The sequence below is a fragment of the Melospiza georgiana genome, chromosome 1 (genome assembly GCF_028018845.1).
Source record: "Melospiza georgiana isolate bMelGeo1 chromosome 1, bMelGeo1.pri, whole genome shotgun sequence".
Lineage (NCBI taxonomy): Eukaryota > Metazoa > Chordata > Aves > Passeriformes > Passerellidae > Melospiza > Melospiza georgiana.
In genome coordinates this window covers 72,435,934-72,457,097 of record NC_080430.1, presented here as the reverse complement: position 1 = coordinate 72,457,097, position 21,164 = coordinate 72,435,934, and the positions used below count along the sequence as shown (strand labels likewise).

At 44.9% G+C, this 21,164-nt stretch overlaps 4 protein-coding genes across 4 annotated transcripts in view; all 4 read left to right on the top strand.

The window, feature by feature from the left end:
• The window catches only part of LOC131093844 (serpin B6-like), a 30,953-nt gene extending 16,158 nt beyond the window's left edge, over positions 1–14,795 (top strand). The window contains exon 9 of the transcript XR_009115638.1: positions 14,772–14,795. The gene's annotated coding sequence lies outside the window, so the exon portion shown is untranslated. The remainder of the gene's footprint in view (positions 1–14,771) is intronic.
• On the top strand, positions 358–6,319 carry LOC131094156 (serpin B6-like). Its single transcript, XM_058041683.1, has 8 exons — positions 358–460; positions 800–909; positions 1,286–1,463; positions 2,337–2,474; positions 3,088–3,205; positions 3,431–3,573; positions 4,604–4,771; positions 5,448–6,319. The coding sequence occupies exons 3-8, from the start codon at positions 1,296–1,298 to the stop codon at positions 5,856–5,858; spliced, it is 1,146 nt and encodes a 381-aa protein (XP_057897666.1). The 5' UTR covers positions 358–460; positions 800–909; positions 1,286–1,295; the 3' UTR covers positions 5,859–6,319.
• LOC131093980 (serpin B6-like) lies at positions 8,251–14,551 on the top strand. Its single transcript, XM_058041477.1, has 7 exons — positions 8,251–8,354; positions 8,731–8,908; positions 9,782–9,919; positions 10,537–10,654; positions 10,884–11,026; positions 12,605–12,772; positions 13,723–14,551. The coding sequence occupies exons 2-7, from the start codon at positions 8,741–8,743 to the stop codon at positions 14,125–14,127; spliced, it is 1,140 nt and encodes a 379-aa protein (XP_057897460.1). The 5' UTR covers positions 8,251–8,354; positions 8,731–8,740; the 3' UTR covers positions 14,128–14,551.
• Positions 14,796–16,065: 1,270 nt separating the features above from the next.
• Positions 16,066–21,014, top strand: LOC131093757 (serpin B6-like). Its single transcript, XM_058041116.1, has 7 exons — positions 16,066–16,090; positions 16,474–16,651; positions 17,522–17,659; positions 18,225–18,342; positions 18,579–18,721; positions 19,749–19,916; positions 20,592–21,014. Exons 2-7 carry the CDS (start codon positions 16,484–16,486, stop codon positions 21,012–21,014), a joined length of 1,158 nt encoding a protein of 385 aa, XP_057897099.1. The 5' UTR covers positions 16,066–16,090; positions 16,474–16,483.
• The last annotated feature ends 150 nt before the right edge of the window (positions 21,015–21,164 follow it).

The window sequence follows — 21,164 nt, the reverse complement described above, 5'->3', positions numbered from 1 at the left end:
TGGGGCTGCGCGGGGCGGGCGGGGCCCGGGGCAGCTCCGCGCTGTCCCCGCCCGCGGGGCATCCTGCGGGAACGGGGCGGTGTCGGGGCACAGGCGGCGATGTTTGCTGGGCTGCCGAAAGCGCGGCGCTTCTCGGGCTGCGAGGGCTGCGGGGCTCGCACGGGCGGTGCAGGGAAGGGGAAGGAAAGCGAAAGCGCCACCGGGGCATTGCTTTAGCTGTTGGCTCGGGAGGTGCCGGTGGTTTTTTTAGCACAGAGCTTGCTAAAAGACCATTGCAGAGCTGCCGTGCCGATTGCGTGTTTGCCGGAGAGAGCTGGCAGCGATATCAGGAATTGCTGTGGGAGGGCAGGTCAGGAAATCCCGTAATTCTGATGGACACTCCTCCCTCCAGTTGGGCGGGTATAAAAGGAAGCAGCAAATCTGCCAGTTCTGCTTCAAGAAGTGTGGGGAGAGCTGCTGTGTGAGTGAAACGTGTGGGACTGCGGGGTGTGTCAGTCAGAAGAGCTTAAACGTGGATTTGCCAGCACGAATCCTTCCAATTTCCAGTTATAATGCAATGAATTTTTCTTTTATATGTAGTGCCACAAACTTGGAGCGATAAGCGAAGTTGTTGGTAATGTGCAGAGCAAATATCCTGTTTTATTGTGATTTATATTTACTTAGTATGGTTGGAGATTTCAGTTTGTTTGGGATTTCTTCTTGTGCTTTTTTTCGGTTTGTTTGTGGGGGTTTTTTTCTTATTTTTCGGTAAAGAATGTTTTAGTGACAATGAAATTCTTGCAAGTTTTCTTGCTTTTAGGCAAAGTCCTTCTGCTGACTTCTCCCAGCCTGGCTGGCAGGTTTAAAACCCAGCGTGCATACCCAGGAGCAAGCTGCAGCTACCACTGAAGGTCTGCAGACTTAGAAAAGGTAAGAGTTGGTAATTCTGCTGGTCTGATGTCGAACTCTGGCTCTGGTGGTCCAATAAATGGAAATTATTTGCTATGTGTAGTCACGAGAAACTTCCTTCTGTATGTCCTGATGAAAATGCTGTTGTGCCTGACCACCACAAAAGAAGTCATAAAAAGTGTAGGTATGGGATTGAAATTTAGAAGTAGCCTCTAAATTTGTAAATTAACTCTAATGTGTAGTTTAAATTTTCAGGTGCTTGTGGCACCAAATCAGTCTCCAGTGAGCTGATAATTTTCCAGCCTTTGCTGCCTAGTTTATGCTGGGAAGTGTAGAAGGTAGAAATAACTGATTTGTATTCAAATAAATTTGAATCATTCTGTGTTTGATGTCCCAGGCTTGGAAGCATGGAAAGCCTCTGTGCAGCAAACAGCACTTTTGCTGTGGACCTGTTAAGAAAGCTGTGTGAGAAGAACAGTGGGCAGAATGTGTTCTTTTCACCATTTAGTATTTCTTCTGCTTTGTCCATGGTTTTGCTGGGTTCAAGAGGTAACACTGAAGCTCAGATTCGTAAGGTAGGTCAAAATAAAGTCACTGGATTGCATTTGATGGGATCATTTGAGGAAGAGATGTGTCTTCCAGTCTGTGACATGCACTTGTGCTAAACTGTGATTGTCACTGTGGTGTGAGAGAGCAGAGCTCTTCCTGTGGGGTGTGTGTGTATACAGAACCTGTTTTCTTTGACTTTTTAGTGTGCGCTTTGTTCAGTAACAAATGAAGAAGTTTCTGGATTTTGTGTGTGCAGTTTTCTTTGTGGTTTTTAAGAGCGATCTTCTTTAATATGTAATTAGAATGTTCCTGGAATTGTGTTTATTGATCAGTAGGTGGCTACATAAGTTATTTTCTTTTCCTTCCTTGCTTGGGTTTATTATCAGATGATACATGTTCTGAAAAGGAAGCCAGGCATATAAAAATATATTAAACATCCAACTGTCTATATTTAAACTAGAAACTGCAATTTGATTTATTTCTTTTTAAAAAGTTCTTCAGGTAGCAATTATCAATTGGCTTGTGTTTTATGCAGGATGTAATAATATTAAAGGGAGGACCAGTCCTTTTGGTTTGGATGTTTGCTTCCTTTGCAAAGTAGGAGAGGAGTATAAACTAAGATCTTGTTTCCATGTACTTTATAAAATTTTTCTCGGAAACCTGTGCTGTTGCTGTAGTTATAGATGCTCAAAGTCCATGGACACAGTCTGAGCTACCAACTCTAGTTGTCCTTCCTTGGGCAGGGCTTTGTAGCAGATTGTCCCCACAGGTCCCTTCCAGACTGGGCCATTCTGTGATCCTGTAGTGCTTGCCTTGAGGGAAGGAAAATCAGGGCTCCCGATTCTGCTGCTCCCCAATTTATGACTTGTACAAGCCCTGCAGATGCTGTCTTTGTGCAGGTGCTTTGTCTGAAGAATGCCCAGGATGCTCACAATGGGTATCAGTCCCTTCTCTCTGAAATTAATGATCCAAACACCAAATACATCCTGAGAACTGCAAACCGCCTCTATGGAGAAAAGACCTTTGAGTTTCTTCCAGTAAGTAGCCATTAAATTTGTGGCATGTCTTAGCATAATGTAGTTAGTGCCTCATTCCTCTGGAGGTCAAGGCAGGCTTTGGGGTTTGCCTGACACATTTTCTGTGCTGAGATGCAGGAGTGCAATAGATTCTGCCAGAGCCCAGTGTCTGAAATTGGTGGAGAATCTCCTTTAAATAATTTGTGTTCTGCATGGACAGGTGATGCTAAGCAGGGTAAAATCCATCCGTCTATCATCTTGACGGTGCTGAGATGCATTCATCACTTTCCTTGTGTGACAATTGATTGATGTATTTCTTAGCAAAAGTCTTATAAAGTAATTTATAAAATTATATGTCATGTTCATGAAGTAGAAAATAAAAACATGACCTCCCCCCAATCCTTGTGAATGAAGGGTAGAAGTTTGTACTACAGTGCATAAACTGTAACAATATTGATTCCTTGCTCAAAGAAGTAGTATAAATCCTTGTAGGAACATATCAGCCAGAACTTTAATGGCTCTGTATGAAGCTGGGGAAGGAAAGCTGGCTGATTTCCTTGGAGGATGCAAGAATCATCTGTGCCTGAGGGGAGTAAATCTCTTGCTGAAAATCTGTTGTGAATGTCCCTGTTAGTCATTTATAGAGTCCAGTCAGAAATCCTACCATGCAGGCCTGGAACAGATGGACTTCCTGCATGCTTGGGAGGATTCCAGGAAACAAATCAATGTCTGGGTGGAGGAAAGTACTGAAGGTGAGTGCTTTTCCAAGTTGTGTTTAATGGATGCCATTGTGTGGGTAAACACCTAGTTCAGGATATAGGATTGTGAATTCAAACAACTCAAATAGTGAGATATTGCTGTGCCTAGTACATAATTCTCTGTTGTGTATTAAATGGTGACTTGATACTATCTTGGAGAATAATTAGATCCATGTCCACATTTTCATTATTGTGTGGTTTTTTCTTTGTATCCTAAAGGTAAAATTCAGAACCTGTTGGCAGAGGGGACTCTTGATTCCCTAACCAGGCTTGTGTTGGTGAATGCCATCTATTTCAAAGGCAACTGGGGAAAGCCTTTCCGGAAAGCGAGTACCAGAGAGTGGCCATTCCACATCAATAAGGTATGATGGGCTGAAATGCTGACAATGCCCTGTTAGGTGGATGTTGTCTGAAATGACCACCTTTAAGAAGAAATGACATCTTTCAATCAGGGTTCCCTGGGATAGGCTGTGTGAGATTCCTTATTCCCCCTCCCTTTCACAGGAAGTTTCTCTTTGCTGAGTTTCTCTGAACTTTCACATCCTTATTAGAACCTTTCATGTAGCACAAAGAGAGATGTGAAAGTTTGTGCATTTAAATCTTCTTCAGTCAGAATTTCCCTGCAACTTTTCTGCCCCTGAGCCAATCCATGTGAAATGGAAAACAAATTTCCTCTGAAGACCTGTGTTCTCTGCAGCCTTGTTTTTAGAAGCAGATCAGTGCTCCTGAGGAGGACTTGGCCCCTGGCATGGGCAGGCCGTGGCTGCCCCTCAGGATTCCTTGCAGCCCTGGGTTGGCCTCCAGGAGTCACGAACAAGACCTGGTAATGTGCCTTCCTTAACTCAGCTGCTTGAAGCAGCCATTGAGGAAAATGGAAGATCTCCTGCCAGTCTGGAAACTGTCCCTCCCTGCAGTGGTGAAATGAATCCAGGAATATTTGAATGTGCTGAGATAACTTCTAAATAAGGGAATGTTGCTGCTTACCCCAAGAGTACTTCCAACAGCATTTCAGAGACTGTTGTTGGAATGACTAGGCTCCTGCCACCTTGGTCTCTCCCTGCTGGAATGTGTTGAAAAAGCTGGCAGGAGTATGCAGAGACACTGTTGCATTTTCTGTTCCCTGCAGCTGTGCAAGCTTAGAACCAGCTTTCAAGATGCATCACCAAAAGGATATAGGGCTGATGAATAATCTGCTTTTGAGTTGTGGTGGAATATCATGCACTGTATGCACCTCATGCTCTCCAAATGGCAGTGATAGGGCTGCCCTCTATGGTGTGTGATCAGTTCCCTTTGGTCAAATCCTAAAAGGCCATGAGTAATTTGCTGCCTGCTTTGTAGTGTGAGACCAGCAGAGAAGCTCAGCACTAACTGTTGGCATCTCTTGATTTCTAGAACGAGACCAAACCTGTGCAGATGATGTTCAAGGAGGCAACTTTTAACATGACCTACACTGGAGACTTGCAGACCAAAATCCTGGAGCTGCCCTATGTGGGAAATGAGCTGAGCATGATCATCCTGCTCCCTGATGCAATCCAGGATGGCTCCACAGGCTTGGAAAGAGTAAGTAGTTGAGCTGAGTGCAAAGAGAGGCTGAATCCTTCCAGGGAAGAAAGTCTGAATTGCACAGAGACCTGCAGTTGAGTTCCAGCGCAATTGTGTCCCTGGTGCTCCAGGCCAGCAGAAATGTCCCTCTCCTGGCTGTCCCCAAAGGGACAGCCCCTGCCATGTCAGTGCTGCTCAGGCTGTGTGCTGCTCCCTTGGGCAGAGTCTCTGGAAGCAGAGCTGGCCCTGCTCAGGGGCAGAGGTCAGCTGTGGTTGTGGGGAAGGCACAGTGTGGTGATGATGGAATGTGGAGAGGGGATGTTGGGTGGGCTCTTTGGAAGTGCTGTGGCTTGTCCTGTAGGTGTTGTGTGCTGAGCAGCTGGCAGGTGGTGTGTGGCTCACTGGCTGGCAAGAGGCTCAGGGGAAAGGGCAGGATCTCTTTTGTGCTGAGGGTAGCATGAGAGTTTGGGCTCTTTGGAACTCTGGACCAGGAGTTTATTACCAAGGCTTCTTGAGTCATTTATTCCCCAATTAAAAATAAAAAGAAAATCCCCAGAGTCTTCATGCATAACAAAGGGAAAAACCCCATGCATGTTTTGTGCTATGTGAATAAACACACAGAAATCACTACTTTGGCTATGTAATATGGTCTCAGTTCTCATTGTAATTAAGTAAATTTGGAATTTTTCTTCAGCTGGAAAGAGAACTTACACTTGAGAAGCTGATGGGTTGGATCAGTCCCGAAATGATGAGTTCTACAGAGGTGAAGGTGTATTTACCCAGATTTAAACTGGAAGAAGGTTATGATCTGAAACCTATTCTAAAAAGCATGGGAATGCCTGATGCATTTGAGTCAGGGAAGGCAGACTTCTCAGGAATCTCACCTGGTAATGAGCTGGTGCTCTCTGAAGTGGTTCACAAATCCTTTGTGGAAGTCAATGAAGAAGGCACTGAAGCAGCTGCTGCCACAGCTATGCTAATGTGTGCGTGTTCCGGTGCAATAATGTCCACTCCAAAATTCATTGCTGATCATCCCTTCCTCTTCTTCATCCGGCACAACAAAACTTGCAGCATTTTGTTCTGTGGCAGATTTTGCTGTCCCTAAGGAGGAGATGTCTTGGCAGCATAGGTGCCTTCAGACAATAAATTTATGTTTCCCTAGAACAAGGTGACTCATTCTGCACTAATTGTTTCTTTCAGCTGTGCCTGATTTTCTTCTGTAGTCTGGATCTTAGGCTTGGCAGGAATAACAGATCTGCTTAGGAAAACAGAGCACGTGCCATGTCCAACCCCTCCTGTACCTGTGTGCTGAGGTCCCCAGGTTCTTGCTGACACAAGAACCATCCCACTTGCTCTGTGAGTGCTTTTTCTGTGCTTGAGTTCACTTGTGGTGTCAGCAGGCAGAGTCAGGCAGTGAGAGCCCATGGGATTGTTACCTTTGCTTGTGACAAGGCTGGAGCACATTTGCAGCTGCCCTTGCCTTTTACCTTCCAGTCTCCTCCATTGAGTGCCTTGATGCATTGCCTGGAGCTGAAAGGAGTTTTTGGCAGCCTGTTCCAGGTATTGCTGAACGTCCTGTTATAGGTAAAAGTTAAGTTAAGTTAAAATAGTATATAGTTCACTTATATTGTATTAATTATGTTATATTATTTGTATTATGTTAAAGGGGGGGCTTATAAGAATATGCTAGAAGGGTCCAGTGTTTGGTGAAACAGGGGTCTGATGGGGCTAGGCAAGGTCGAAGAGAGATTGGATGAAACATCTGACCAATCATTCGAAGCCCTGCAGAAACAATTGGTCCAGAATGAACGGCGGTAAAGACCGATGAGAAGCCTGGAAATGGAGCAGTCATCATTAGGATCCAAAGTGCACCAGTCCTGGACTCCAGGGGTACTATAAATGTGGGGAGTTCGTTTGGGTCAGGGTTCTTCTTCTTTTGGGGTACTTGTTGTTTGGGAGAACCCAGTGCACTTGGGGTGAGCGCACTGTTTTCGTTTTTGGCTCGCTGTGTGGGTACCTGGGCTTATCCTGGGCACTCCGTTCCTTGTAGCTATTTTAATAAACGAGAACCTCTTTCTCTGGAGAAAGTTTGGTCTCGTTCGTATCCGTAACATCCTGCATAGATGGAGGCTTTTGGCTGGACACGAGTGGGAATGAACGTTCGCTGTTATAAGAGATGTCCCATGGTGGTATTTGGGCCGAGTACCTTAGTTACATCACTCCAGGACGTGGGTTTATTCCCTGTCCCCTGGTTCTGGTCATGTAACAAAGAATGAAATAAAAGGGCAGATGGTGCCTATGGACTATTTGAAGGAGAAAGTCTTAATTGCAAAATATTATCTTTTTTGCTACTGTTTTATGTTTATCATATTAATATTCTCTGAGACACCATAGTTTACCTGTATAACACCAAAGACAGAGATGTAACCGCTTTCCTTACACGGGGATGTATGTTGTGGGTCCTGTTGCTGGCACAATAAAAGAAGTGTAAGCTCTGCACGGGTCTGTTTGTCCTTTTTCGGTTGCACACGATGCACGTCCGTGTCGGGCTGTCTGTGACAGAGGCGCTCCCGGCAGGCCCGGCGGGGTTCGCTGTGCCCGGCCCGGCCCGGCCCGGCGGGCGCTGTCTCCTCTCGCGGCTGTCGCGGGCCGGGCAGGGGCAGGGACGCGGCGCAGCGGCCTCGGCCGCGCTGGGGCTGCGCGGGGCGGGCGGGGCCCGGGGCAGCTCCGCGCTGTCCCCGCCCGCGGGGCATCCTGCGGGAACGGGGCGGTGTCGGGGCAGAGGCGGCGATGTTTGCTGGGCTGCCGAAAGCGCGGCGCTTCTCGGGCTGCGAGGGCTGCGGGGCTCGCACGGGCGGTGCAGGGAAGGGGAAGTGAAAGCGAAAGCGCCACCGGGGCATTGCTTTAGCTGTTGGCTCGGGAGGTGCCGGTGGTTTTTTTAGCACAGAGCTTGCTAAAAGACCATTGCAGAGCTGCCGTGCCGATTGCGTGTTTGCCGGAGAGAGCTGGCAGCGATATCAGGAATTGCTGTGGGAGGGCAGTGAAGGAAATCCCCAAATTCTGATGAAAACTCCTCCCCAGATTTGGGCGGGTATAAAAGGAAGCAGCAAATCTGCCAGTTCTGCTTCAAGAAGTGTAGGGAGAGCTGCTGTGTGAGTGAAATGCGTGGGAGTGCGGGGTGTGTCAGTCAGAAGAGCTTAAACGTGGATTTGCCGGCACAAATCGTTCCAATTTCCAGTTATAATGCAATGAATTTTTCTTTTATATGTAGTGCCACAAACTTGGAGCAATAAGCGAAGTTGTTGGTAATGTGCAGAGCAAATATCCTGTTTTATTGTGATTTAAAATTAATTAGTATGGTTGGAGATTTCAGTTTGTTTGGGATTTCTTCTTGTGCTTTTTTTCGGTTTGTTTGTGGGGATTTTTTTCTTATTTTTCGGTAAAGAATATTTTTGTGACAATGAAATTCTTGCAAGTTTTCTTGCTTTTAGGCAAAGTCCTTCTGCTGACTTCTCCCAGCCTGGCTGGCAGGTTTAAAACCCAGCGTGCATACCCAGGAGCAAGCTGCAGCTACCACTGAAGGTCTGCAGACTTAGAGAAGGTAAGAGTTGGTAATTCTGCTGTTCTGATGTCTAACTTTGCCTCTGGTGGTCCAATAAATGGAAATTATTTGCTATGTGTAGTCTCGAGAAACTTCCTTCTGTATGTCCTGATGAAAATGCTGTTGAGCCTGACCACCACAAAAGAAGTCATAAAAAGTGTAGGTATGGGATTGAAATTTAGAAGTAGCCTCTAAATTTGTAAATTAACTCTAATCTGTAGTTTAAATTTTCAGGTGCTTGTGGCACCAAATCAGTCTCCCGTGAGCTGAGAAATTTCCAGCCTTTGCTGCCTAGTTTATGCTGGGAAGCGTAGAAGGTAGAAATAACTGATTTGTATTCTAATACATTTGAATCGTTCTGTGTTTGATGTCCCAGGCTTGGAAGCATGGAAAGCCTCTGTGCAGCAAACAGCACTTTTGCTGTGGACCTGTTAAGAAGGCTGTGTGAGAAGAACAGTGGGCAGAATGTGTTCTTTTCACCATTTAGTATTTCTTCTGCTTTGTCCATGGTTTTGCTGGGTTCAAGAGGTAGCACAGAAGCCCAGATTCGTAAGGTAGGTCAAAATAAAGTCACTGGATTGCATTTGATGGGATCATTTGAGGAAGAGATGTGTCTTCCAGTCTGTGACATGCACTTGTGCTAAACAGTGATTGTCACTGTGGTGTGAGAGAGCAGAGCTCTTCCTCTGGGGTGTGTGTGTATACAGAACCTGTTTTCTTTGACTTTTTAGTGTGAGCTTTGTTCAGTAACAAATGAAGAAATTTCTGGATTTCGTGTGTGCAGTTTTCTTTGTGGTTTTTAAGAGCGATCTTCTTTAATATGTAATTAGAATGTTCCTGGAATTGTGTTTATGGATCAGTAGGTGGCTACATAAGTTATTTTCTTTTCCTTCTTTGCTTGGGTTTATTATCAGATGATACATGTTCTGAAAAGGAAGCCAGGCATATAAAAATATATTAAACATCCAACTGTCTATATTTAAACTGGAAACTGCAATTTGATTAATTCCTTTTTAAAAATGTGCTCAGGTAGCAATTATCAATTGGCTTGTGTTTTATGCAGGATGTAATAATATTAAAGGCAGGACCAGTCCTTTTGGTTTGGATGTTTCCTTCCTTTGCAAAGTAGGAGAGGAGTATAAACTAAGATCTTGTTTCCATGTACTTTATAAAATTTTTCTCGGAAACCTGTGCTGTTGCTGTAGTTATAGATGCTCAAAGTCCATGGACACAGTCTGAGCTACCAACTCTAGTTGTCCTTGCTTGGGCAGGGCTTTGTAGCAGATTGTCCCCACAGGTCCCTTCCAGACTGAGCCATTCTGTGATCCTGTAGTGCTTGCCTTGAGGGAAGGAAAATCAGGACTGCTGACTCTGCTGCTCCCCAATTTAAGACTTGTACAAGCCCTGCAGATGCTGTCTTTGTGCAGGTGCTTTGTCTGAAGAATGCCCAGGATGCTCACAATGGGTATCAGTCCCTTCTCTCTGAAATTAATGATCCAAACACCAAATACATCCTGAGAACTGCGAACCGGCTCTATGGAGAAAAGACCTTGGAGTTTCTTCCAGTAAGTAGCCATTAAATTTGTGGCATGTCTTAGCAAAATGTAGTTAGTGCCTCTATCCTCTGGAGGTCAAGGCAGGCTTTGGGGTTTGCCTGACACATTTTCTGTGCTGAGATGCAGGAGTGCAATAGATTCTGCCAGAGCCCAGTGTCTGAAATTGGTGGAGAATCTCCTTTAAATAATTTGTGTTCTGCATGGAGAGGTGATGCTAAGCAGGGTAAAATCCATCCGTCTTTCATCTTGACGGTGCTGTGATGCATTCATCAGTTTCGATGTGTGACAAGTTATTGATGTATTTCTTAGCAAAAGTCTTATAAAGTAATTTATAAAATTATATGTCATGTTCATGAAGTAGAAAATAAAAACATGACCCACCCCCCCCAATCCTTGTGAATGAAGGGTAGAAGTTTGTAGTACAGTGCATAAACTGTAACAATACTGATTACTTGCTCAAAGAAGTAGTATAAATACTTGTAGGAACATGTCAGCCAGAACTTTAATGGCTCTGTATGAAGCTGGGGAAGGAAAGCTTACTAATTTCCTTGGAGAATGCAAGAATCATCTGTGTCTGAAGGAGAGTAAATCTCTTGCTGAAAATCTGTTGTGAATGTCCCTGTTAGTCATTTATAGAGTCCAGTCAGAAATCCTACCATGCTGGCCTGGAACAGATGGACTTCCTGCATGCTTGGGAGGATTCCAGGAAACAAATCAATGGCTGGGTGGAGGAAAGGACTGAAGGTGAGTGCTTTTCCCAGGGCTCAGTTGTGTTTAATGGATGCCATTGTGTGGGTAAACACCTAGTTCAGGATATAGGATTGTGAATTCAAACACCTCAAATAGTGAGCTGTTGCTGTGCCTGGTACATGATTCTCTTCTCTATTAACTGCAGACCAGAAACTATCTTGGAGAATAATTAGATCCACTTCAGCCTCTTAATTAATGTGTGTTTTTTCTTTGTGTCTTAAAGGCAAAATTCAGAACCTGTTGGCAGAGGGGATTCTGGATTCCCTGACCAGGCTTGTGTTGGTGAATGCCATCTATTTCAAAGGCAACTGGGAAGAGCAGTTCAACAAACAGAGTACCAGAGAGTGGCCATTCCACATTAATAAGGTATGATGGGCTGAAATGCTGCCAATCGACTGTTAATCTGAAGTAGCCTGAAATGACCACGTTTAAGAAGAAATTAAATCCTTCAGTCAGGGTTGCCTTGGGTGGGATATATGAGATTCTTTCTGTCCCCTCCCTTTCATATGAATACCATCTTTGCTGAGTTTCTCTGAACTTTCACATCCTTATTAGAACCTTTCATGTAGCACAAAGAGAGGTGTGAAAGCTTGTGCCTTTAAGTCTCCTTCAGTCAGAACTTCCCTGCAACTTTTCTGCCCCTGAGCCAATCCATGTGAAAAGGAAAACAAATTTCCTCTGAAGACCTGTGTTCTCTGCAGCCTTGTTATTAGAAGTAGATCAGTGCTCCTGAGGAGGACTTGGCCCCTGGCATGGGCAGGCCGTGGCTGCCCCTCAGGATTCCTTGCAGCCCTGGGTTGGCCTCCAGGAGTCACGAACAAGACCTGGTGATGTGCCTTCCTTAACTCACCTGCTTGAAGCAGCCATTGTGGAAAATGGAAGATCTCCTGCCAGTCTGGAAACTGTCTCTCAGTGTGCAGTGGTGAAGTAAATCCAGGAAGGCTTTTAAGTGCTACTAGCACTTTTAAATTAGGGAGTGTTACTGTTCACCCCATACTCTGTACAAGAACTTCAGGGACAGGTTTGGTTCCTGACACCTTGTCCTCCGTGAACATTTGGAAATGCAAGGTGTAAGCTGAAACATTAAGCTAGTTATTTTACATGCTCTTCAGTAACAACGAGTTACTTTGACATCCCAGGAACATTTCCAACATCTTGTGAAATTATTTCTGTGACTTTGGCACTTCTTATGAGTCACTGGATGATTTTCTATTGCTTTGTGGCTTTCCTTTTGCTTATCGAGCCTTTTTATGTGTCACTGGTGTTGCAAAATGATTTCTGCCATATTTTCTCTGGGCATTATTCCAATGGGCATTACTTTAATTGCAAAAAGCTGCTTATGTGAAAATCTCATGAAGGGAAGAGAGAAAGCAATGAAACTGAGAAGGAAAATAATGATGTAAACAATAGTAGCTGATGCTCCATGTGGAAATGGAATAAGATGGCAGAAAATGAAAATGAGAATAGAATCTCTCCCCTTATTACTATCCTCGTGATTTTTAGGAATTCATAATAATACTCTTTCTTGGCAGTTTTAGTATATATTTAAAAATATTTTATGTCTTGTTTATAGCCACACAGAACCACATGGACTAACAATACATAGAGTGAAATAACTTATTCGTTTATTGCAAAAAACAATGCCTCTGCTTATTACTAACGTATTTTAGTGCTTGTCACTAGTTCTTCAGTTAACAAAAGAGTGAGAACATCAATTTATCTTAAAGGAATCTTCCCAAGCATTTTTGTGTTACTATTTTAAAAGAAAATCTCAGGATTTTTAGTTATTAACAAAGAACAGAGTGGTGTCTGTGTTCTGTGGTGTGTGATCAGTTCCTTTTGGTCAAATCCTAAAAGGCCATCATGAGTGAATTGCTGCCTGCTATGTAGTGTGAGAGCAGCAGAGAAGCTCAGCACTAACTGTTGGCATCTCTTGATTTCTAGAAAGAGACCAAACCTGTGCAGATGATGTTCAAGGAGGCAACTTTTAACATGACCTACGTTGGGGACTTGCAGACCAAAATCCTGGAGCTGCCCTATGTGGGAAAAGAACTGAGCATGATCATCCTGCTCCCTGATGCAATCCAGGATGGCTCCACAGGCTTGGAAAGAGTAAGTAGTTGAGCTGAGTGCAAAGAGAGGCTGAATCCTTCCAGGGAAGAAAGTCTGAATTGCACAGAGACCTGCAGTTGAGTTCCAGCGCAATTGTGTCCTGGTGCTCCAGGCCAGCAGAAATGTCCCTCTCCTGGCTGTCCCCAAAGGGACAGCCCCTGCCATGTCAGTGCTGCTCAGGCTGTGTGCTGCTCCCTTAGGCAGAGGCTCTGGAAGCAGAGCTGGCCCTGCTCAGGGGCAGAGGTCAGCTGTGGTTGTGGGGAAGGCAGAGTGTGGTGATGATGGAATGTGGAGAGGGGATGTTGGGTGGGCTCTTTGGAAGTGCTGTGGCTTGTCCTGTAGGTGTTGTGTGCTGAGCAGCTGGCAGGTGGTGTGTGGCTCACTGGCTGGCAAGAGGCTCAGAGGAAAGGGCAGGATCTCTTTTGTGCTGAGGGTAGCATGAGAGTTTGGGTTCTTTGGAAATCTCGTCCAGGAGCTTATTCATAAAGTTGTCTAAGATTGACTGCAAAGGGCCTTTGTGAACACACTGTTTTTGTATTGCTACTAACTGACCTGCAGGTTGAACCTTTGGTTAAGTGCTTAAAGAACAGGGTTTGGATTCTTTGTGTTCTTGTTAGCTATTCTGTGCCTTTCTGTCCCATAAGTAAAAATTAAAAAAAAAAATCCCTGAACAATTTTAACATGTTCTGTAGAAGTAAAAATTAGGTGGAGAAGATTGATCCCTGTTACAGGAGAGAAAAATCAGAAAAGTGAGTAGGTAATGATCTTGGCAGGGGCAGTATGCTCTAGTGAGAGGTAAAATTTGCAGTTTTGGCTTGAGAAACCCTAATTACGTAATAAAAAGATGCATGTTATGAAATATGTAAACAAATCACAGAATCAGTTCTTTTGCAAGTGTAACACTGATTCAATTCTCATAGTTATTAAGTAAATTTGAAATTTTTCTTCAGCTGGAAAAAGAACTTACACATGAGAAGCTAATAGATTGGATCAATCCTGAAATGATGGACTCTACAAAAGTGAGGGTGTCTTTACCCCGGTTTAAACTAGAAGAAAATTATGATCTGAAACCGCTTCTGAGCAGCATGGGAATGCCTGATGCATTTGATTTGGAGAAGGCAGACTTCTCAGGAATCTCATCTGGTAATGAGCTGGTGCTCTCTGAAGTGGTTCACAAATCCTTTGTGGAAGTCAATGAAGAAGGCACTGAAGCAGCTGCTGCCACAGCAGCAGTGAGGAAGAAGCGCTGTGCAATGAGAGTTCCAGAATTTACTGCTGATCATCCCTTCCTCTTCTTCATCCGGCACAACAAAACTTGCAGCATTTTGTTCTGTGGCAGATTTTGCTGTCCCTAAGGAGGAGATGTCTTGGCAGCACTGGCAGGTGCCTTCAGACAATAAATTTATGTTTCCCTAGAACGAGGTGACTCATTCTGCACTAATTGTCTCTTTCAGCTGTGCCTGATTTTCTTCTGTAGTCTTGATCTTAGGCTTGGCAGGAATAACAGATCTGCTTAGGAAAACAGAGCACGTGCCATGTCCAGCCCCTCCTGTGCCTGTGTGCTGAGGTCTCCAGGTTCTTGCTGACACAAGAACCATCCCACTTGCTCTGTGAGCGCTTTTTCTGTGCTTGAGTTCACTTGTGGTGTCCAGCAGGCAGAGTCAGGCAGTGAGAGCCCATGGGATTGTTACCTTTGCTTGTGACAAGGCTGGAGCACATTTGTAGCTGCCCTTGCCCTTTACCTTCCAGTCTCCTGCATTGAGTGAGTGCCTTGATACATTGCCTGGAGCTGAAAGGAGTTTTTGGCAGCCTGTTCCAGGTATTGCTGAACATCCGGCATAGATGGGGGCTTTTGGCTAACAGCGGGGCACGAGTGGGAATGAACGTTCGCTGTTATAAGAGATGTCCCATGGTGGTATTTGGGCCGAGTACCTTTTTTACATCACCCCAGGACACTTGCGTTTATTCCCTGTCCCCTGGTTCTGGTCGTGTAACAAAGAGTGAAATAAAAGGGCAGATGGTGCCTATGGAGTATTTGAAGGAGAAAGTTTTAATTTCAAAATATTATTTTTTTTGCTACTGTTTTATGTTTATCATATTAATATTCTCTGAGACACCATAGTTTACCTGTATAACACCAAAGACAGGGATGTAACCGCTTTCCTTCCACGGGGATGTATGTTGTGGGTCCTGTTGCTGGAACAATAAAAGAAGTGTAAGCTCTGCACGGGTCTGTTTGTCCTTTTTCGGTTGCACACGATGCACGTCCGTGTCGGGCTGTCTGTGACAGAGGCGCTCCCGGCAGCCCCGGCGGGGTTCGCTGTGCCCGGCCCGGCCCGGCCCGGCGGGCGCTGTCTCCTCTCGCGGCTGTCGCGGGCCGGGCAGGGGCAGGGACGCGGCGCAGCGGCCTCGGCCGCGCTGGGGCTGCGCGGGGCGGGCGGGGCCCGGGGCAGCTCCGCGCTGTCCCCGCCCGCGGGGCATCCTGCGGGAACGGGGCGGTGTCGGGGCAGAGGCGGCGATGTTTGCTGGGCTGCCGAAAGCGCGGCGCTTCTCGGGCTGCGAGGGCTGCGGGGCTCGCACGGGCGGTGCAGGGAAGGGGAAGGAAAGCGAAAGCGCCACCGGGGCATTGCTTTAGCTGTTGGCTCGGGAGGTGCCGGTGGTTTTTTTAGCACAGAGCTTGCTAAAAGACCATTGCAGGGCTGCCGTGCCGATTGCGTGTTTGCCGGAGAGAGCTGGCAGCGATATCAGGAATTGCTGTGGGAGGGCAGTGAAGGAAATCCCCAAATTCTGTTGAAAATTCCTCCCCAGATTTGGGTGGGTATAAAAGGAAGCAGCAAATCTGCCAGTTCTGCTTCAAGAAGTGTGGGGAGAGCTGCCGTGTGAGTGAAATGTGTGGGGATGCGGGTCTGTGAGTCTGAAGAATTTAAACGTGGATTTGCCGGCACAAATCGTTCCAATTTCCAGTTATAATGCAAAGAATTTTCATTTTATATATAGTTCGTAAACATATCCATAGAGTGATAAGAACAGTTGTAGGGCAAGAAGTATCCTATTGTATTGTCATTCAGATATGCTTGGTGGAGGATTTTGGTTCTTTTGGGGTTCCTATTCTGGTTCTTTTCAGTTTGATTGTTGTGGGGCTTCTGTTTCTTATTTTTCGGTAGAGAATGTTTTTGTGACAAATTCTTGCTCGTTCTATTGCTTTTAGGCAAAGTCCCTCTGCTGACTCCTGCCAGCCTGGTTGGCAGATTTAAATCTCTCTGTGCACACGTAGAAGCAAGCTGCAGATACCACTGAAGGTCTGCAGACTTAGAGAAGGTAAGAGTTGGTAATTCTGCTGGTCTGATGTCGAACTATGGCTCTGGGGGCCCAATGAAAGGAAATTATTTTCTCTGTGAAGTCAAGAGGAACTTCTTTCAGGAAGTCCTGCAGAAAATGCTGTTGTGCCTGATCACGTCAAAAGAAGTCACACTGTGTACGTATGGGATTGAAATTTAGAAGCAGACACTAAACTGGTAAAATAATTCAAATGTGTGGTATGGGATCTCAGGTGCTTGTGGAATAAAATCAGTCTCCAGTGAGCTGAGAAATTTCCAGCCTTTGCTGCCTAGTTTATGCTGGGAAGTGTAAAACGTATACAAATAACAAATAACTGATTTGTATTCAAATAAATTTGAATCATTCTGTGTTTGATGTCCCAGGCTTGGAAGCATGGAAAGCCTCTGTGCAGCAAACAGCACTTTTGCTGTGGACCTGTTAAGAAGGCTGTGTGAGAAGAACAGTGGGCAGAATGTGTTCTTTTCACCATTTAGTATTTCTTCTGCTTTGTCCATGGTTTTGCTGGGTTCAAGAGGTAGCACAGAAGCCCAGATTCGTAAGGTAGGTCAAAATAAAGTCACTGGATTGCATTTGATGGGATCATTTGAGGAAGAGATGTGTCTTCCAGTCTGTGACATGCACTTGTGCTAAAAAGTGATTGTCACTGTGGTGTGAGAGAGCAGAGCTCTTCCTCTGGGGTGTTTGTGTAAACAGGACCTGTTTTCTTTGGTTTTTTAATGTGAGCTTTGTTAAGTACATAATGAAGAAGTTTCTGGATTTAATATGGGCGAGTTTTTTCTGTCATGTTTGAGACTGATGTTCTTTAATATGTAATTAAAATGTACCTGGAGTTTTTTTTACTTGATCCAGAGGTGGCTACATAATTTTTTTTCCTTGCTTGCTTGGGCTTATTATCATGTGATACACATTCTGAAAATGGAGCCAAGCACAATAAAATATTTTCAATATCCCACAGTCTATATTTCAGACTGGTAACTGCATCTTGATTTATTTCTTTTTAAAAAGTTCTTCAGGTAGCAAATATCTCTTGACTTGTGTGTTATGTAGAAAGTGACAATATTAAGTACAGAACCAGTCCTGTTGGTTTGGATGTTTGCTTCCATTGCAAAGTAGGAGAGGAGTGTAAACTCATATCATGTTTCCATGTACTTTATAAAAATATCTGGGAAATCTATGTTGTTGCTATAGTTTTAGATAGTCAAAATCCATCTGGACACATTCTGAGCTTCCAGCTCTAGGTGTCCCTGCTTGGGCAGGGCTTTGTAGCAGATTGTCCACAGGTCCCTTCCAGACTGAGCCATTCTGTGATCCTGTAGCGCTTGCCTTGAGGGATGGAAAATCAGGGCTCCCGATTCTGCTGCTCCCCAATTTATGACTTGTACAAGCCCTGCAGATGCTGTCTTTGTGCAGGTGCTTTGTCTGAAGAATGCCCAGGATGCTCACAATGGGTATCAGTCCCTTCTCTCTGAAATTAATGATCCAAACACCAAATACATCCTGAGAACTGCGAACCGGCTCTATGGAGAAAAGACCTTTGAGTTTCTTCCAGTAAGTAGCCATTAAATTCGTGGCATGTCTTAGCATAATGTAGTTAGTGCCTCTATCCTCTGGAGGTCAAGGCAGGCTTTGGGGTTTGATTTCCAATGTTTCTGTGATGAGATGCAGGAGTGCAATAGATTCTGCCAGAGTCTGAACTTGGTGGAGAATCTCCTTTAAATAACACGTGCTCTGAATATGGCAAAGCAGGGTAAAGTCCATCAGTGTCTACACTTGAGGCTTCTGCGATCCATTCCTCTCTTTGGCTGTGGGACAAATGGTTGATGTATCTTCTAGCAAAACTCTGATAAACCAACTTATAAAATCATATGTACCTGAAGCATAAAACAGATACAGGGAAAAAAATTAACCGTACTGTGGTGGATAAGCCATTTAATAAAATTTCCTAATTCAAAGTAGTGGTATAGATCCTAGAAGGAACTTGTCAGTGAGAAGTTTAAGCTAAATGAAGCTGGGGAAGGAAAGCTGGCTTATTTCCTTGGAGTATGCAAGAATCACTTGTGTCTGAAGGAGAGTAAATCTCTTGCTGAAAATCTGTTGTGAATGTCCCTGTTAGTCATTTATAGAGTCCAGTCAGAAATCCTACCATGCTGGCCTGGAACAGATGGACTTCCTGCATGCTTGGGAGGATTCCAGGAAACAAATCAATGGCTGGGTGGAGGAAAGGACTGAAGGTGAGTGCTTTTCCCAGGGCTCAGTTGTGTTTAATGGATGCCATTGTGTGGGTAAACACCTAGTTCAGGATATAGGATTGTGAATTCAAACACCTCAAATAGTGAGCTGTTGCTGTGCCTGGTACATGATTCTCTTCTCTGTTGTGTATAAAATGGAGACATGATGCTATCTTGGAGAATAATTAGATCCATGTCAACCTCTTAAGTAATGTATGTTTTTTCTTTGTGTCTTAAAGGTAAAATTCAGAACCTGTTGGCAGAGGGGACTCTTAATTCCCTGACCAGGCTTGTGTTGGTGAATGCCATCTATTTCAAAGGCAACTGGGAAGAGCAGTTCAACAAAGCAAGTACCAGAGAGTGGCCATTCCACATTAATAAGGTATGATGGGCTAAAATGCTGACAATGCCCTGTTAGGTGGATGTTGTCTGAAATGACCACCTTTAAGAAGAAATGACATCTTTCAATCAGGGGTCCCTTGGATAGGCTGTGTGAGATTCCTTATTCCCCCTCCCTTTCACAGAAAGTTTCTCTTTGCTGAGTTTCTCTGAACTTTCACATCCTTATTAGAAACTTTCATGTAGCACAAAGAGAGATGTGAAAGCTTGTGCATTTAAGTCTTCTTCAGTCAGAACTTCCCTGCAACTTTTCTGCCCCTGAGCCAATCCATGTGAAATGGAAAACAAATTTCCTCTGAAGACCTGTGTTCTCTGCAGCCTTGTTATTAGAAGTAGATCAGTGCTCCTGTGGAGGACTTGGCCCCTGGCATGGGCAGGCTGTGGCTGCCCCTCAGGATTCCTTGCAGCCCTGGGTTGGCCTCCAGGAGTCACGAACAAGACCTGGTAATGTGCCTTCCTTAACTCAGCTGCTTGAAGCAGCCATTGTGGAAAATGGAAGATCTCCTGCCAGTCTGGAAACTGTCCCTCCCTGCAGTGGTGAAATGAATCCAGGAAAATTTGAATGTGCTGATATAACTTCTAAATAAGGGAATGTTGCTGCTTACACCAAGAGTACCTCCAATAGCATTTCAGAGACTGCTGGAATGACTAGGCTCCTGCCACCTTGGTCTCTCCCTGCTGGAATGTGTTGAAAAAGCTGGCAGGAGTATGCAGAGACACTGTTGCATTTTCTGTTCCCTGCAGCTGTGCAAGCTTAGAACCAGCTTTCAAGATGCATCACCAAAAGGATATAGGGCTGATGAATAATCTGCTTTTGAGTTGTGGTGGAATATCATGCACTGTATGCACCTCATGCTCTCCAAATGGCAGTGATAGGGCTGCCCTCTGTGGTGTGTGATCAGTTCCATTTGGTCAAATCCTAAAAGGCCATGAGTAATTTGCTGCCTGCTTTGTAGTGTGAGAGCAGCAGAGAAGCTCAGCACTAACTGTTGGCATTTCTTGATTTCTAGAACGAGACCAAACCTGTGCAGATGATGTTCAAGGAGGCAACTTTTAACATGACCTACATTGGAGACTTGCAGACCAAAATCCTGGAGCTGCCCTATGTGGGAAAAGAACTGAGCATGATCATCCTGCTCCCTGATGCAATCCAGGATGGCTCCACAGGCTTGGAAAGAGTAAGTAGTTGAGCTGAGTGCAAAGAGAGGCTGAATCCTTCCAGGGAAGAAAGTCTGAATTGCACAGAGACGTGCAGTTGAGTTCCAGTGCAATTGTGTCCCTGGTGCTCCAGGCCAGCAGAAATGTCCCTCTCCTGGCTGTCCCCAAAGGGACAGCCCCTGCCATGTCAGTGCTGCTCGGGCTGTGTGCTGCTCCCTTGGGCAGAGGCTCTGGAAGCAGAGCTGGCCCTGCTCAGGGGCAGAGGTCAGCTGTGGTTGTGGGGAAGGCACAGTGTGGTGATGATGGAATGTGGAGAGGGGATGTTGGGTGGGCTCTTTGGAAGTGCTGTGGCTTGTCCTGTAGGTGTTGTGTGCTGAGCAGCTGGCAGGTGGTGTGTGGCTCACTGGCTGGCAAGAGGCTCAGAGGAAAGGGCAGGATCTCTTTTGTGCTGAGGGTAGCATGAGAGTTTGGGCTCTTTGGAACTCTGGACCAGGAGTTTATTACCAAGGCTTCTTGAGTCATTTATTCCCCAATTAAAAACGAAATGAAAACCCCCAGTCTTCATGCTTAATCCACAGGAAAAGAAAGATGCATGTTATGTGCTGTGTGAATAAAGACACAGAAATCACTACTTTGGCTATGTAATATGGTCTCAATTGTCATTGTAATTAAGTAAATTTGGAATTTTTCTTCAGCTGGAAAGAGAACTTACACTTGAGAAGCTGATGGGTTGGATCAGTCCAGAAATGATGAGTTCTACAGAGGTGAAGGTGTATTTACCCAGATTTAAACTGGAAGAAAATTATGATCTGAAACCTATTTTAAGAAGCATGGGAATGCCTGATGCATTTGAGTCAGGGAAGGCAGACTTTTCAGGAATGTCACTTGTCATCTCTCCTGGTAATGAGCTGGTGCTCTCTGAAGTGGTTCACAAATCCTTTGTGGAAGTCAATGAAGAAGGCACTGAAGCAGCTGCTGCCACAGCTATGCTGTTCTGTGAGGGCTCTGAAATAATAATGTCCATTCCAGAATTTACTGCTGATCATCCCTTCCTCTTCTTCATCCGGCACAACAAAACTTGCAGCATTTTGTTCTGTGGCAGATTTTGCTGTCCCTAAGGAGGAGATGTCTTGGCAGCACTGGCAGGTGCCTTCAGACAAATAAATTTATATTTCCCTAGAACAAGGTGGCTCATTCTGCACCAATTGTTTCTTTCAGCTATGCCTGCTCTTCTTCTATAGTTTTCATCTTAGGCTTGGCAGGAATAC

What these genes read in the sequence shown, in the direction of transcription:
- LOC131093757 (XM_058041116.1), top strand. Translation starts at nt 16,484, where the DNA reads ATGGAAAGCCTCTGTGCAGCAAACAGCACTTTTGCTGTGGACCTGTTA. An exon ending in AGACCTTTGAGTTTCTTCCA is followed by an intron (nt 17,660 to 18,224) that starts GTAAGTAGCCAT and finishes TGTCCCTGTTAG; the next exon opens with TCATTTATAGAGTCCAGTCA. An exon ending in GCTCCACAGGCTTGGAAAGA is followed by an intron (nt 19,917 to 20,591) that starts GTAAGTAGTTGA and finishes ATTTTTCTTCAG; the next exon opens with CTGGAAAGAGAACTTACACT.
- LOC131093980 (XM_058041477.1), top strand. Translation starts at nt 8,741, where the DNA reads ATGGAAAGCCTCTGTGCAGCAAACAGCACTTTTGCTGTGGACCTGTTA. An exon ending in AGACCTTGGAGTTTCTTCCA is followed by an intron (nt 9,920 to 10,536) that starts GTAAGTAGCCAT and finishes TGTCCCTGTTAG; the next exon opens with TCATTTATAGAGTCCAGTCA. An exon ending in GGTGGAGGAAAGGACTGAAG is followed by an intron (nt 10,655 to 10,883) that starts GTGAGTGCTTTT and finishes TGTGTCTTAAAG; the next exon opens with GCAAAATTCAGAACCTGTTG.
- LOC131094156 (XM_058041683.1), top strand. Translation starts at nt 1,296, where the DNA reads ATGGAAAGCCTCTGTGCAGCAAACAGCACTTTTGCTGTGGACCTGTTA. An exon ending in CTGAAGCTCAGATTCGTAAG is followed by an intron (nt 1,464 to 2,336) that starts GTAGGTCAAAAT and finishes GTCTTTGTGCAG; the next exon opens with GTGCTTTGTCTGAAGAATGC. An exon ending in AGACCTTTGAGTTTCTTCCA is followed by an intron (nt 2,475 to 3,087) that starts GTAAGTAGCCAT and finishes TGTCCCTGTTAG; the next exon opens with TCATTTATAGAGTCCAGTCA.